This window comes from Protobothrops mucrosquamatus, unplaced genomic scaffold, assembly GCF_001527695.2.
Source record: "Protobothrops mucrosquamatus isolate PMUCROS unplaced genomic scaffold, P.Mucros_1.0 scaffold3461, whole genome shotgun sequence".
NCBI classification, from domain to species: domain Eukaryota; kingdom Metazoa; phylum Chordata; class Lepidosauria; order Squamata; family Viperidae; genus Protobothrops; species Protobothrops mucrosquamatus.
The window spans coordinates 25,485-42,043 of NW_015389438.1; the positions used below are offsets into that span (position 1 = coordinate 25,485).

At 45.4% G+C, this 16,559-nt stretch overlaps 2 protein-coding genes across 2 annotated transcripts in view; both read left to right on the forward strand.

Moving 5' to 3' along the window:
• Positions 1–580: 580 nt before the first annotated feature.
• On the forward strand, positions 581–7,259 carry SPEGNB (SPEG neighbor). The gene is made up of 5 exons (XM_015827049.1): positions 581–656; positions 1,184–1,305; positions 3,318–3,625; positions 6,024–6,165; positions 6,624–7,259. The coding sequence occupies exons 2-5, from the start codon at positions 1,184–1,186 to the stop codon at positions 6,760–6,762; spliced, it is 711 nt and encodes a 236-aa protein (XP_015682535.1). The 5' UTR covers positions 581–656; the 3' UTR covers positions 6,763–7,259.
• Positions 7,260–10,432: 3,173 nt separating this feature from the next.
• GMPPA (GDP-mannose pyrophosphorylase A) overlaps positions 10,433–16,559 on the forward strand; it is a 12,328-nt gene continuing 6,201 nt past the window's right edge. The window contains exons 1-8 of the mRNA XM_015827050.1: positions 10,433–10,652; positions 11,399–11,496; positions 11,644–11,747; positions 12,707–12,899; positions 13,098–13,157; positions 13,340–13,470; positions 13,886–14,020; positions 15,592–15,689. Of these exons, the coding sequence (XP_015682536.1) occupies positions 10,613–10,652; positions 11,399–11,496; positions 11,644–11,747; positions 12,707–12,899; positions 13,098–13,157; positions 13,340–13,470; positions 13,886–14,020; positions 15,592–15,689 (859 nt within the window). The 5' untranslated portion in view covers positions 10,433–10,612. The remainder of the gene's footprint in view (positions 10,653–11,398; positions 11,497–11,643; positions 11,748–12,706; positions 12,900–13,097; positions 13,158–13,339; positions 13,471–13,885; positions 14,021–15,591; positions 15,690–16,559) is intronic.

Here is a 16,559-nt window from a genome sequence, read left to right on the forward strand (position 1 = left end):
GCCACCGGTATTACAGTACATAACAGGGAGAGTTGCAATAACATACTTATTACCACTTGTTGAGGCTGACTTGTCCAATGAAATAATTCAGTATGATGAAAGCAGGTTGACATCCATTTTATCTGTGAAAGGCAAATTTCAATCACTTTTCTGGACCAAATATGTGCATTGGAGTAGATCTCTTGACTTTTACAAGCTGTTTGACTAGCCCTTGATCCTAATACCTGGACCTCGCTCTTGTCCGGTGTTTTTGGTCCTCCAACAGCAGCATGTATTGGTAGCAACCCGGAGAGGGTGTGTATTTGTCAGTCTGCCACTCCTCTTCTCTGTCTCTCAGCAAAAGACAGGAATGGTACAGCTGCTCCAGTCTCTCTGGGCTGGTCAATGTGATTACACAGCACTGGGTTGCAATCAGCGCGGCCCCAATTCTCACAGGTACCTGGCAGCAGACTATATAAGGGAGTGCCAAGATTCCCCTCTGAGCAGGGGGCTCACTTGCCACCCCCCACCCCAGCCAAAGAAGGAGATCCCTGGGCAGGAATGCAGTTGGGGGCATGAACAGACTTGAGATCTCCCCTCCAGAGATATAAATTTGAGTGGGATGAGAGGCTTGTGGCCTTTTCCATCCCAGCAGAGCTACACTGGTAGAATTGACGGTAAGAGATTCCAACTTTTCTTGTGGAAAAAGAATAGATCATTAGGACTTCTGCCCCAATTTAATGACTCTCCCCCAAACATTAGCCTACCTGAGAACCTTCCTCTCCAATTGGGGGTCTGGATGGAGCCTTGTCTTATCTTTTTTCCTTGCTTCAAAAGGAAATTTTGCCCTCATGATGTCGGAGATGGATGGGATCCTTAACAGCCTTGTCTCATGCAAAGTTATGCTAGGTTTGCCGTATGAATGTCAAAAGGAAGCTCTCTAACCTGGAAGGTCACTCCCTTCCAGTTTGATGATTTTGGAAGACTCTGGATCTGGGAAGGGAGCACCCACTGAAACTTCTTGGCAGTGCATGGAGGATACATACTTGGAAATGTAATGTCCTCCCCAGACAGTCAGAAGGAGTCAGTGGTGATGGAAGCAAAGAGAGGGCTGGAGTTTGTACCATTTGGCAATGGGGATTTTCTCTCCCATGTTAACATGTCATTCCTCCTCCTCTTTCTCCTTCTCCTCTTTGCACTGTAGATGTCAAAAGCTGCACCCAAGAAAGCAGCAGCCCCTCCCCCACCAGGATGCTCCCTGGACATTAATGATCCTCAGGTGCAGAATGCCGCCATTCGCATCCAGGCCTCCTATCGTGGACACAGGTGAGGAGGGTAGCCAGTGGAAGGATGACATCTTCACTGGTAGTAAGAAAAGGGGTTCTTGAAAAATTAGTCTGGGAGGACTCTGTCTGTCTGTCTGTCTGTCTGTGTCTGTGTCTGTGTCTGTCTGTCTCTCTCTCTCTCTCTCTCTCTCTGTCTCTCTCTCTCTCTCTCTCTCTCACACACACACACACACATTTTAAAAATCACAGCAACCATAAGATACATTTCTGGGCTACAGGGTGGTATACAAGTATTTTAGAAATGAAGAAATAATTCCAGGGCAGGATTGGTGCTGCTTCCTAATGTCATCATTCTCCAAAGTTTGGGATTACTTGGCTCCACCTTAGCCTGCCTCTGTGTTAGCTTGTAATTTGGAGTTCCTCCTCCTCCAGCATTTTACAACCAAAAAGGGAATCTTCTCAAAGGAGGCATTCCAAATGTGAAGCATTCCAGCCCATTGCTTACACCCTTGCTTATTTTGTAGTCTTTCAGAGTCTGGAGAAAGATATTTATATCAGCGATCCCTTTGCAGTCCTTGCTTTTTTTATGCTACTATTAGTTTTTTTTTATCATTGACTACTCTTGTCTTTGTATGAATTATACTTTTGGACTCCAAAGTCATTTGGAAAACAAGATCAACAAATACAAGGCACATGAAAGGGAAATTTAGAAGAAAGATTGATAGCCTGGTATATCTCTTGATGTTTTGGGAAAGTGTCTTGCGTATATTTTGATGAAGAATGCAGTATGGGAAGCTGAACATATTATCCTCAGTAGTTCAGCTAGGAAAGAGAGAAACTTAGGATATGACAAAGATAGGTTGGAAATAATTAGAAAATTGTAGTAAGTCGTGATTGGATGTTGAAGGAGTACAAAGAGGTGTTGGTCATGAAATGGATGGGGAAGGGCTGCTAGAGAAGTAGTAGTAACAAAAGAAGACTTTTCAGAGAAAAGAATTACCTCAATTCCTGCCACGAGCAAAGGGTTAGAGTGGATTATTTCCAAGACCCTTTCCATTTTTTTTCAATTCTGTGATGTTATGTCTAGTGTTGGAGATATGACATGAAGGGTAGGAATCTGATAGGAATCCAATTCAGTGTATTCTCCAAAATCTGGGATTCAACAGCATGAAGATCCTAATTTTTTCCCGTTATAGAGAGATCACCCCGAGAGAGGATTACACAGACTTTGCTTCCTTGAAGAGTTTTTCCTTTGCTTCAGCATTTAGACTGAATACTTTATTTATAATGCAGCACTTTGATGAAGCCTTAGGACCAGTTCTTATAATCACACACCCAATCCCTTTGCACAACCCAGTGTTTTAGTTGTTTACAATTAAGCACCCAACATAACTGTTGAACACTCTTAAAGGCTTAGAATTATTCATAGAAAATAAACAAACTGGGTCATTCCATTTCAAGAGTAAGCTCAAACTCCAACAAAATTTAAGCTAATCTTCATTAATAATATTTATCCCCATAATTTTATTAATGTTAATTCTCTGGAACAGAGAAGAACAGGTATCTAACAAGAGGATTTATAATTAATTGGGTTTTGCCCGCTTATATCTAAAGCATTTGGTGTCAAAATAATGTTAAATTAACTGCAGCTTAATAATGCTAATTTTTAAGTGCAGAGACAAGTTGCTGTCTAAATGTTCAATTCACCCCCTCCAAATATTCCAATATATATATATAAAAAGGCCACATAATTTGTTTTGCCCGGGAACTGTTATCATTCGCCTTTTTTGCAGATCACTCTTCATGACACTTTGCTATTGCACTATTCATGAGAACGAGAAATGAGAACACAGTTTGGCACAGTTTAGATCTGTTGAGACTACAACTCCCAGAATTCCTAGTCAACAGAATAGATGAACGTGCTACGTGGGTATTCTGAGAGATGCAATCTTAACTCATTCAGAGACCACTGGATTGGGGAAAAACGGAGCTATAAGATTGTGGGCAAAGTTCTGCATGCTTGCTGTTCCAGTTCCTCTTCTCCACTCTCAGGTCTCGCAAGGAACTGAAAGACAAAGGTCCTCCACGTGTACTACAGAACCTCAAAGATGTGATGATGATAGAAGGGAGCGCAGCCAAGTTAGAATGTCGCATCAGTGCCTTCCCTGACCCTTTTATCCGCTGGTCCAAAGATGGTGTGGAACTCAAGGATGGGCCCAAGTACCGCTACATCTTTGAGGATCCTGACATTGTGGCCCTGGTGGTGCGTGATGGAGCCCTTCCTGACCTGGGCAAGTACACCATCTCTGTGAAGAATCCCTTTGGAGAGTGCTCTGACTCAGCTCGAATCCTCATAGAAGGTAATGTAACCCTCTTCCCACATTCCCTGCTAAACATAGAGCCATGCATCCCCTGGGCATTGAAGACATTCTCTAAGAAAGTCTGTCACTTTGGCACTCTTCACTGTCTACTCTACTGCTTCAAGTTGTAGCCCTGCCCATTTTCTATTCATAGGCCAGGTCTGTCTAATCATAATGCAAAAAAGCCAACTCCTCCTAACTCTAGCCCTGCCTTTGCCAAGACAGAGCCTGTCTGCCTTCCTTCTTCCCTCCTTTTTTTTTTTTTTACCTCTAATGATGTTGTTTGTCTAGCTGAGGGGTAGGCAACCTTGGCTCTTTTATGACTCGTGGACTTCAACTCCCAGAATTCCTGAGCCAGCCATGCTGAGGGAAAGGGAGAGGTTTCCAAGCTGAGCCATGCTGGCTCAGGAATTCTGGGAGTTGAAGTCCACGAGTCATAAAAGAGCCAAGGTTGCCTACCCCTGTTCTAGCTATTCATGGTCCTGTGGAGATGCAGGATAGGCAGTGGGAGAATTCGTTGTTGAATTCTCAGAATAGTTCAGTCACCAAGGGAAGAGGCTGATTTTTGAGACTTGATATTCCAGTCAGGTCTTGATTTACATGACCTATCATTCTTAAGTCAGAAGGGCACGTTACAAACAAAACAGGTATGTATTTATTTATACAAGCTGATACTTACAAAGCATGTAGATCCTGCTTTTCCAACTCTGAATTAATTGAAGAAACTGTGGTGTGGTCATACCTTGAGTGCTACATGACTAAATGTTGCCCAGATGCTACAGAAGAAGAGAAGGCAACTAACTCCAGTGTTTCTTCCTCTATACTATTGCACTGAACCTGAGGTCTTGAAAGCTCCTTGGTGGATACATCAACAATTCAATGGGAATTTTTATTACTTAGGAAAAGAATACGACCAAGCAAAATGGAGTGATAATCTCAAGAAGGTATCCTAAATTCTAGGGTGTTCTAACTACAGTATAAGTCTCAAGAATAGTTTCTCCATAATCATTCATCTGTCTGTTGCAATGGTTGGATGAACAGAGAGAGCAATGGAGAGAAGAAATAGAGATAGGCAGGGCATTTTTTCTCATAGAATGACCAGAATGGAGTTCCGGCACCTTTTTTGGATGGAACCTTGTAGGGTAGGCAAGGCGGGTTGTATGACACGTGTGAGTTCCGGCACCTTTTTTTTTTTTTTTTAGAAAAAAAAGCACTGGAGTTAGGCAAAGGGACTGCACAATCCATCTTTTTAAGCAGCCAAGTAACTCAGAATAGCTGCAGACTAATTCAAGTCTGCAGAGTGCCCCAAGGTAACCCAGGTCTGCCCTAAAACATTGTAGAAAAATGAAAATAGGATTTACTACTGTAATTTACTTCCCTCCATTGTGTCAGAATAGCAGAATAACAAGAGTTGGAAGGGACCTTGGAGGTCTTCTAGTCTAACCCACTGCTCAAGCAGGAGACCCTATACCATTCCAACAAGTGGCTGTCCAGTCTCTTCTTAAAAATCTCCAGTGATGAAGCACCCACAACTTCTGGAGGCAAGTCCTTCCACTGATTAATTGTTCTCACTGTTAGGAAGTGTCCTTCAGGAACACTTAGTAGGAAAAACAGCAACCCCAGAGCGGGATTCCTGTCCTGCCTTATCTTTGGGAAAGGCTAGCCATGCTCTAAAGAGCAACTCTTTTGCCCCCGGGAAAAGTTTAGCAGAGTCATTTTTCACAATCCCAATAATCTCAGAATTTCTTTCGGATGGGTCTTAATATGAACTGGCAATAGTTTCTTCCAGTAATGTCATAGAGACATTTAAAAATATTGCATTTTGTTAATTATCAGCCAACATCTTACTTCTCCCTTTTACCTTTTAACAATTTATCAGAAAAGACTAGCAATAGAAGCACCATTCGACAAATGTATTTTATAGCAGTGCCACTCTCTTATGTTTTAGATAAGAGTGATAGAAGAATTCATAAAGGGAGTTGTATTGAATACATGGATTATTTCACACTTTTAGAATGCAAGTTAAATTGTTTTTAAAAAAAGACTACACAGGCAACAAATGGATAATCACCTTTTTCTGTGCCCATAGCCACTATGGTGTTCAGGGGAGATAGAGGAAATAATTAAATTAGCTCGAAGAATGCAGAAATCTTTTCTGATTGATGCACTGAGAAGTGGCTGTGGTGGCTCTCTTTGCAATATAATCCCTAACAACATCTGTCGATGCTAAGTTGCAATTACTCAGCCGTTAACAACCATTACAAGAAAAGCAATGCCAACATGTGGAAGAAGACTCACATCACACAGCATTAGAGTGCTGGGTCCCAGGATAGGTTTTCCCCAGGTAGATGTCTGGCGAAAGGGCCCAGCTCTGATCCTACCTTTTTTTCTCTTTCAGTTCCTGCCAAGATACAGAAAGGCCCGGAGAGTTTAAAAGCCAAGAAAGGCAGCACAGTCAATTTGACAGCTCACATCAGTGGGGAGCCAGCCCCTGATGTTGGCTGGGCCAAGGATGGGGAGGATATTGAAGAGGATGACCGGTGAGTGAAGCCCAGCCCTGGGTACTGGATGGGTAGCCTCAGATCAGAGGCAATCAAGTTAGAATGGAGATATAATAAGAATTTCTGATCTTCTTTCCTTCATCATACAAGCCCTTACCGGTAACGTTTAGGCATGGAGAAAAAGCATAGATGATGCCATAGCTTAAAAGTTTATAGTACAGTGTATAATGTGAACTTCCAATAGTATACTCATTATTCCTCCTCCTTCTCCAGTTCTTTCTCTAGTGATTGTCAGGTTAAAAAGAGCTTGTTACCCTTTGTTTAGGATCCTTTGCATTGACAGGGCATGAAGGAGAAGGCAACCTAGTCCAGATAACTGCTGATTCCCTAACAGCAAGCACTCTTATATGCTGCTGATTAAGTCAGGAAGCAACTTCTTTCTATTGTAGGTCTTAAAATGGGTCCCCGAGTTCTGATTCCCTTTCCTTCCTCTGCAGAATGTACTATAGCATTGGCAGTGACTCAACAACTCTCACCATCAAGAAAGTGACGCCAGATGATGCTGGGAAGTATGAGATCTTTGTGGAGAACAGCCTGGGCATGGATCAGTCCTTTGCGCGCCTTGATGTGAACTGAGCTCCCATCACCTCAGTCTGATCCACCCCCCCAAAGAAACTCTCCTTTCACAGCTGGGGGAATGCAATTAAAAACAAACAAACTGGAGCAATAGGGATATTTTGTTCCCCTGCAATACCCCAGAGCCCAGCTACACCTCTCACTGCTGCTTTGGCTCTCTCACTCAGACAGGACAGCTTCAGTAAGGGTACAACTTTTTCCCGACTTGCTGGCAAGAACAACTTCCCCCCTCACACACACTTTGGTCCAGGGCTCAATCCATTTCTTGGGCAGGCAGGACGATCATCTTATCAATAGTTTTGCCATCAGTATGTCATAAGCAACGTTCACTGAAAAGCCATCTAGGTGGGGGCAGGAAAGGGGCAGCGCAGAGACTACACGACAGTGGTCTTTCCCCAGAGCTGCCAAGATAGTCAGCCATCCCAGAAGCCTCCATATTCTTCTGGGCCCATTTTTTTGCTTGACAAATTAAATAAAACCAAATGACTCTATACTGTCTTGAGAGTTTTGATGATGACAATTCGTTGGTCAGCCAGATGTTACTGGATTTGGCATTTTTGTCCACCTACTGAGTCATTATTATCATTAAACATTTCCTCATAACTTTTACCTCAGTCCCAGTCCACACCCCTGGCAACTTAAAAGTCATCCTTAAGCTGTTCCAGTGCTGTAGCGTTTTTCCTTTTTTCCTAACATAACTTTTCCCATGGATAAGAACTGGTATGCTTCCTTGTCTTTGTGATCGGATCCGCTCTGCTGCTAATAACCTAATAGCTGGGACTGGTTTTCCGTGTTGCACTGAGCTATGAAATGGTTTGACTTGGCTTTATGTAATGTGTCAACCCAGTGTGGCTTGAAAAACCAGGGTTTTGTGACTTAGTGTATTGTAGGAATCAATTAGGATTAATAGCTTGCATAAATGCTTCATGGTTGCCCATGATACTAGCTGAGATTTTAACCTACATTGTGGACAAGCAACCTAAGCAGATTCATCAGAACATTGTACAGTTCTTCCGAGTCCATGTTCTGTGACTTTCCCAACCTGTGTACTTAGTATATATTTGCTGGGGGTGATGGGAGTTGCAGCCCTAGAATATCTAGGGCAAAGGGCTGTGGGTTACAGCAGGTTCCTGAAGACCAAAAGCATTTGGGACTTCTCAATGAAGAAGGCACCTTCTGGAGGCTAAGAGGCTAAGCCCTCTTTCTCTTGGCAATGTTGCCTCCTGCCGTTGCTCAGAAACACTGCAGGATCCCTTTTCCAATCAGCTGCTCTGGAGATATAAATAACTCTTCCTGACCATATTGGGCATTGTTTCAGTCTCCAACTTTTCGTCGTCATCTTGTCCACATGACAGGACTGAAATAAGGGAAAGTGGAGAAGATGATCTCTATTCCTTCCAAATCATGTTATGAGTGCTCCTTGACAAAGCTTGGCTTCAAATAGTGCACATTTATTTTATTTCTTTATTAAACACATTGGTATGAAATTTATATAATACAAACTCATTAAAAAAAAACCAACCATCCCACCCACCCCCATGGCAGCAACACAATCAAATCAGCTATTTGATCAGCTCCATCTCCATCAGTGGGTTTGGGGCCAGCTGACAAAACCACCTTTTTAGGGCTTTTGGGAAAAGTAGGGTGGGGGCCCTTTGGTGGGGGGGATGATGTTCCATAATGAAGGGGCCACCACCAAGAAGGCTCTTTTTCATGACAATCCCTATTCTATGAGACCCATGACATGCCCTGCCTTCTTACCCTGGTGGACCAGGGAGATGCAATAAGGAGGAGGTGGTCCTTCAAATAATCTGGCCCCCAGCCATGTAGAGTTTTAAAAGTGATAACCAGGATCTTGACTTGTATCGGGAAGCAGATTTCCTGACAGATAGTTTCTTAATGCTGTTAATTCAAAGACACCGCAAAGCTACTCCTGCTTTCCCTACTTAAAAGATTTCCTGTAGACAGCACAGAACCAAGAACATACAGTTAACAGTGGTGAACCCTTCCCACGCCTCAGAAAATCCTGATTTTGCAAAGTGATAATTGCATAATAAAAGCCTCATCTGAAAACACTTAGCAACTTCTCTCATACTCATAAAGCTTTACAGGACTCTTAGCAGAGTGGGATTTAACGTTCATGACACACTTTAGATTGTGTTACTAGCCAATGGATGATCTATTACAGATAAGCCCTGCCAAAACTTGGAGATCAATCAGTTGGGAAAAGACTAACGGTGGGTTTTAAAGAAGGCTCTAGTCTCAGCACCTTGAATTTATTTGACATTTCAGGATAGGCAAAATAGCACAAGCTTGCAAGCTTTTTCTTCATGGTTCTTGACATCACGTGATCTGTCTTGCAGGACACCCTAGATGCCTTGTAATATCCATTCAAAGCTAGTCTTCTCTGGATGCAAAAACTTACAAACAGTTCATGAAATACTGTAGTAGGAAGCCCACTGAAACCCTAATATTTCACCATCATTCCAAGTGGAATGGGGGAAATTGGGGATGAAGCGAGGTAGCCCAAGAACATTGAGAACTTAAAATGTTCTTGGAATGATGATGGACGAATTATTGGTGTGTGTGTGTGTGTGTGTGTGTGAAAGAGTTCGGCAAGAAACACCCTAGAAAAAGGACACAACAGACTCCCATCTAGAACTGCTGCAGGCCTCTCCTGTTTCCCCCAATCTCACATGTGGCAGTTAGCTGTCTTCAGTGCTAAACATGGGAAGGAAAAGCCATTTGCACATGCTTGGAAACTATTCTGTCTTTCTGACTTTGTAAGGCTGAGAAGTCAATCCAGGGAAAAGCAATTCTTCATTGTGCTCCCCAGTTCAGCAACAGGAATCAGCACCACTCGGAATCTGGCTTTCGGCCAGTCATTCTCTTTCAGCCCAACTCACCTCATAGGGTTGTTGTTGTTGCTGTTGTGGGGAAAATAGGAAGGAAGAAAGAATTAGGTAAGTTCCTGGCTTTGAGTTATTTATAGAAATAATAAAGGTAGCATATAAAATAAATAAATAAACCCGACACTTTCATCTTTGATCCAGGTCAACCTGATCAGTCCTCTTGAACGGGAATCTACAGCAGGTGGCACCGTCTACCTTATCTTGGCTGAGTCCAAAACATTTTAAGTAGGGTTAAGTAGGGTTATTCCTGATAGCCCCAAATCGACAGGCTAGATGAGAGGTCAGAAACAGGCAAAACCTACTTAGTCCCAAGTTATTGTTTCTTGAGTCTCCAGGAGTCGAGGCCAAAGGGAATAAAAACCGAAAAGGGCTAGTGCAGGGCTAGGCAACCTCGGCTCTTTTATGACTCGTGGACTTCAACTCCCAGAATTCCTGAGTCAGCGTAGCTGACTCAGGAATTCTGGGAGTTGAAGTCCACGAGTCATAAAAGAGCCGAGGTTGCCTACCCCTGGGCTAGTGGGAACGAAGCCAGTGCCCGCACTGCATTTTGGGCCATCTGGAGTCGTGGCAGGGGCTTCGAGTTGAGTCGCGCCGCGGCCCCGGTATTTCGCGGGGACGTGAATGCAAAGGCGGGATGCGGGAGCGAGCGGGAAAAGATGCGGACGCTTTGCGCTTTCCTGGCATTTCGGCTGGAGAATCCCGATTCTCCCGCTCCGAGCCTCTTCTCCTGCGACTTTAAGGTTGCGACTCCGCCCGGAGTCTGAGCTTAGCCTTAGAGATCCACGAGGAGGTGGAACCGGTGACGTGGCGTTCTGACGTGCTCGGAAGCAGAAGGCCGTGTTCCAGCGGGGAGATCTCGCCTCGGGGTCTTGCCCTAGGGATAGTGCCGAGGAGCCTATCTGACACCGTCTTCTCCACCGCCCAGACCCAAGTGGGCCATGCTGAAAGCCGTGATCCTAATCGGGGGTCCCCAGAAAGGTGAGCGGATACCCCTTGACGTCGTCCGGAAGCTGGTGCCCATTTGGGCTGGAGGCGGTAGAGCAGCCCCTTTGCAGAAATAAAAGCGAGTCCACAGTTTGCTGAAATCTCTCCCCCCCACCCCACCCCCAAAAAGCGAGCCTACGATGTGCGGGTTTGACGTGTTTCTTTTGCCAACAGCTTTTACGTGTAAGAGTATACTTAACCCTTAGCTGACTTCTGTCCTCCCAACCCTTAATCAGTGGAACAACCTGCCTCCAGAAGCTATGAATGCTTCAACACTGGAAGGTTTTAAGAAGAGACTGGACAGCCATTTGTCTGAAATGGTATTGGGTTTCCTGCCTGAGCAGGGGGTTGGACTAGATGACCTCCAAGGTCCCTTCCAACTTTATTATTATTACTATTAACCCCTGATTTTCCTCCTGTCCAGGGCAGCCGGGCCTCTTCTTCGGAAGGACCTCCCTTCAGATGGCCGTAATGTCTCCCCTGAACCTTCTCTGTGCCAGGCTAAACATTCCCAGCTTCTTCAACCCTTCTTCACAGTCATAGCTGGATAGGCTCCCATTGGTTAATGGGCTCCCTAAAATGCTGGAGAGCAATGATGCCTTTCCCTCTTACAACACTTTGTAATCCCTTTTGTGTTTTACTGTCTATTCTCTGCTTCTGGCAGAAGATTGCCAGACCAAAAGAAGGGCAAATTCTGGGGAGAGTTGGCTCCTGATTCTGGAATTGTCTTGCTTTTTCAGGGACCCGCTTCCGGCCCTTGTCCTTTGAAGTGCCCAAACCCTTGTTCCCAGTGGCAGGGGTACCCATGATACAGCATCACATTGAGGCATGCACTAAGGTAAGGGGTTTATTCAGATTAAACTTGGAAGGGCAGGGCAGCACCTGTCAGTTTGTTGCCTTACCTTAAACAAAACATAGTCCGGCAATGAAGCAAGCAGGAAAGTGAAGTCAGCTATGCCTGCCCTATTCCTGCCATTTCTAACAGGTACCCAACATGAAGGAGATTCTTCTGATTGGCTTCTATCAACCTAATGAGGCACTCAACCACTTCCTGGTGTCTGCCCAGCAAGAGTTCAAAATCCCTATCAGGTGGGTGGCCAGTGGTTATTGAAAAGAAAAATTTAAAAGCAGATCCAGTGCTATCCGCCACTCAGATACTGGTTCTGCATAGTCTGGCCTTTTAAAAAATGCCCTGTTGCATTGGCCAATACATTGTTATCATATTTGCAAATATCTGAGCTGTAATTCAGTCTGTCTTGTCTTAGGGCCCTTCCGGATATGCTAGGCCCGATCACTCCCAGGAGCTGAATTCTGTTTTACCAGTTGATTCCAAGTTTTTCATTCCTTTGGATGTATCCATATGTAATTTTCCCTAAGGACTGAGGACTGTGCCTCAGGTTGGATGAAATAGATGTAGTATTTGAAAGATTATCCTGAAATAAAAAGTAGTCAGTCTATAACAGACATGTCAAACACAAGGCCCGGGGGCCGGATGCGGCCCACAAAGTGGTTTCATGTGGCCCACGAAGCCATCCTGGAAACAGTGAGGGAACGGCCCCCGCTGTCTTGGCCCTGGCTGGGAGCCAATGTACAATTTTGTGGTGGCCATCTATGCTGAAACGCATTCAGTCTTAGCTCCACAAGGCTGTCCAGAAACACCGAGGAACCAGCCCCTGCCGTGTCGGCCCCGCCCCCTGGGTGCATGCTGGGGAGGTGTCACCCTTTGTGAGGAATGAAGAAATGGACCGTGCCTTGGCGCTTGCCCCTGTCCCACCCCCTTCTGCCAGAGACCCTCAGATCTGTCCCACTCCTGCCCAGGCCCCCATAGGCACCCTTGATGTCGAGCTGGCCGTGCCCACCCAGTAGGCCGCACCCACCCTGACCACACCCACCCGGCCCCCCGAGGGCAACCGCAATGCTGATGCGGCCCTCAATGAAATTGAGTTTGACACCCCTGGTCTATAAGCTTCCATTATTAGTCAGCCTATAAGCTTCCACTATTTGGAAGTAGGAGGCTCCGATGGCCGTCTAATTTCTAATTTCTGTAGGTATCTCCAGGAATATGCAGCACTTGGCACAGGTGGGGGTATCTACCACTTCCGTGACCAGATCCTTTCAGGTAACCCTGCAGCCTTCTTTGTGCTCAATGCTGATGTCTGCTCTGAATTCCCGCTCGAAGAGATGCTTGCCTTCCATCGTCAGCGTGGCAGTTCCGACAGCTTCCTCATGCTGGGCACCACGGTAGGAGACAGCCCTGCCTTCCCAAACTGGGTCAGTCATGAGGGAGTGGTTGGGAGACAGAGGCTCAGTTAACTGGGGAGATGCAGGGCACCAGGCAGGAGAGCCTGGGCCCTTCTTAAGATCCTCTTTTGAAACCTCTTAGAGGTTTCAAGTGTTTCTGTCCCCTCAGTGCATCCATGCCAATCTTCTTTTCTGCAGGCCAATAGGAAGCAGTCTCTGAACTATGGCTGTATTGTGGCGAATGCTGACACACACGAGGTAGGAAGGTAGGAAGCCAGGCAGAAAGGGGGGGGGGAGGTCTGGAAAGGAGGCAGGACCCACTAGTGAGCCAAAAAGAGAAGGCCTGCCTTCCGCTTGCCAGATCCCAGGTTTCCTCTCAGGAATCTTTTTCAGCACTGTGCACAACATTGGCAAGGCTCTTGTCACATCCCCTTTTCCAGGTCTTGCACTATGTGGAGAAGCCCAGCACTTTTGTGAGCGAGCTCATCAACTGTGGCATCTACCTATTTACCCCAGCCATCTTCCATCACATTGGGGAAGTCTTCCAACGTAACCAGCAGGAGCTGCTCTTGTGAGTGTCTTTTCCAGCGTTATGTTTGGGTCCTTCCTGCTCTGCATAACGGCAGGTCACTCATCTACCATCTCTCTCTCTCTCTCTCTGTTCATCTCCTCCTCCTGCCAACCTTTGCCCTCATGCAGGTATTCGTACCTTGGGTAAGTGTCCATCTCTCCTTTCATCCTGCATGTGCATTTTTCAAGAGTTATTGCTGTTCTTTTTGGTTCCATAGAACTTAGACACTAGATAGAAATCTAGGTTGTTGTTTTTTCCAGTTTCCCAGTTGCTGGAGGAAGTTGTGCTGCTCCCAAATTCATTCTTCCTATGGCTTGAGAGCTTTGTTTTCTGGTTGGATATGTACTCTCTCTCTCTCTCTCTTTCTAGGAAGCAATATGCTGCCCCTCAGCTTGTCTTTGTCTCATTCCCACAGAGAGGAGAACACAAACGGTTGGCAGAGGGCTGAAGCCATCCGACTGGAGCAAGACATCTTTACAGGCCTTGCTGGGCAGGGACGCCTCTTTGCCTACAGAACGGAAGGGTTCTGGAGCCAGATCAAATCTGCTGGGTGAGGAAGAGGGAGGGGCTTTATTTGACACCCAAGGTGGTAGCGGTTGCCAGACTCATACAAGGTCGTCCTCAACTTACAACCATTCATTTAGCAACCATTTGAAATTTACAATGGTACTGAAACCAGTGACTTAAACCAGTCCCTGCATTTATAAACGACACAGTATCCCCACCTTTACGTGATCAGAATTCAGGTGCTTGCCAGCAGGCATGTATTTACAATGGCTGCAATGTTCTGAGGTCACGTGTTTGTCATTTGAAACCTTCCCAACTGGCTTCCAATAAGCAAAGTCAATGGAGGAAGCTGGATTTGCTTAACAACTGCACAATTCAGTTAATCTTTGCAGTGATTTGCTTAACAACCATGGCAAAAAAAAAAAGTTGTAAAAATTGGGTGCGACTTACTTAACGACCACCTTGCCCAGCAACAGAAATTCTGGTCCTAATTGTAGTTATCAGTTAAGGATTCCCTGTATTCAGTGGCCCATGAAGTGGACAGGCAGCGGTTGCAAATTGGAGCTGAGTGTATCTGTGAACACAGGTTGACTCAGCTGTCTTGTGCAACTTTGGGTTGTATAAAACTTGACTATTTCTTCCTTGAGCAAATATGCAGATAATGCAAATGAGGGAGAGACTTCAGAATGAGCCATGAAAAATATGTGTTGCAGTGGTATGAGAAACGATTCACTTTGTTTGAAGTAGCAAGTCAGAGCAGATGAGAGACTGTGAGCCTGGCTGCTCATTTTGTTTCATGGGCTGTAGAGCCCCTGTAAATCTCTGTCTTGCTTCTTCTTGTCTAAATCTTCTGTAGAAAAGGAAGAGCATCCAAATGAATTAAGACGTGCATCACTTTAACTCAGTGGTTCTCAACCTGTGGGTCAGGACCCCATTTGGGGTCGATCGACCATTTCACGGGGGTCGCCAAGCAAGGCTGTCCGCCATTTTTTTTGTCCGCCATTTTTTTGTCCGCCATTTTTCCCCCCTTTTCCGGCGGGTGCCTTACCTCCCTTGGGCTGGGCCAGCTGGTGGTCGGCCTGCTCCGTCTCTGCCGCTTGCCAGCTAGCCTCGGCCGGTGCAGGGGGCGGAACCACACATGTGCGGCGCTCCCGGGCAGGGAAAGTCCTCGACTTACGACCGGTTTGGTAGTCCTCGACTTACGACCGGTTTAGTCCTCGACTTACGACCGGTTTAGTCCTCGACTTACGACCGGTTTAGTCCTCGATTTACAACCGGTTGGGGTCGCGGCATTAAAAAGGTTGAGAACCACTGCTTTAACTGAAGCCTTGGTTTTGTAGGTTAGCATCCATCAGGTTTAGATCTGTGGCTTGTCAGAGAAATGGCAGGACCCCAGCAAAAAAGAAAGAAAATCTGAATTTTTGAATGTAAATATGGATACTGTGCCAGGTAGAATGTCATTTTCTTATAATTGAGCGTGTGTGTGTGTTTGTGTTTTCCTGATGAGAGTCATTTGATTTCTTGTTCTGTCTACATGAGGCTGGCAATACAGGTAAAGTGTGATGTTTGAGAACTGGGGGCCAAACATAATAGCTCCCATGTTCTTTTTGCCAGCTCTGCCATCTATGCCAATCGTCTTTATCTGACCTGCTACAGCCAGTGTCATCCGGAGAGACTTGCCCAGAACCAACCCGGTGGGCCCAGCATCCGAGGTATCTCCTCCTTCCACATTACATTGTGAGGCAAAAACAGCAATACATTCCGTTGGCAGGAACAAGGCACACACTTTTGGGGGTCCCTATGGGTAAAGCTGTCATCTCATCCAGCTCCATCAGTCCTGTAGATGTCTTGCTGGAGAGACCATAATAGCAGATCAGTTTCTTAAGCTATCCTATCTATCCTAGGACTCCAAAATGTCTGGCATGTTTTCTTCAGTTCCTGGGGGGATCAGAGGGGGTTTCATTTATTAATACTACATTGTTGTTGTTTGGATTGTTTTGGATGAAATGTTTTTGAAAGTGTTTTTTTTTTTTACCTAAGTTGGGGACTTGTCTCGCTTTCCCCATATAATTGGTTCCAAAATCTTGAGCATTCCGGCAAGAACCTTCCTTGCTTTGCCACAAGTTTCAGTTGTGAGGTAATTTTAGCAGCTGAGCCCTGTGTGGGGAAAGGCATTCAGAAGTGATGTTGAGAGGTGTGTGTCCAGGGATCACGAAATAACTCAGTGCTAGAGCTGGAAAGCCCACATTGTAAAGCGGGTGACCTCCTCTAGCAAAGCCTTCAGAAGAATGGAAATGTCTCACGGAGGAGAGAGGAGAGCAGAAGTAATTTGGTCACCACGATGTAAAAAAGATGTTGAGACTCTAGAAAGAGAACAGAGAAGAGCAACAAAGATGATTAGGGGACTGGAGGCTAAAACATATAAGGAACGGTTGCTGGAATTGGGTATGTCTAGTTTAACAAAGAGAAGGACGAGGGGGGACATGATAGCAGTGTTCCAATATCTCAGGGGCTGCCAGAAAGAAGAGGGAGTCAAGCTATTTTCCAAAGCACCTGAAGGCAGGACAAGGAGCAACGGATGT

Bases quoted from the DNA above. Each gene is read 5' to 3' on its own strand.
- SPEGNB (XM_015827049.1), top strand. From the start codon at position 1,184: ATGTCAAAAGCTGCACCCAAGAAAGCAGCAGCCCCTCCCCCACCAGGA. The intron at 1,306-3,317 runs GTGAGGAGGGTA...CTCCACTCTCAG, and splicing joins GCCTCCTATCGTGGACACAG to GTCTCGCAAGGAACTGAAAG. The intron at 6,166-6,623 runs GTGAGTGAAGCC...CTTCCTCTGCAG, and splicing joins GATATTGAAGAGGATGACCG to AATGTACTATAGCATTGGCA.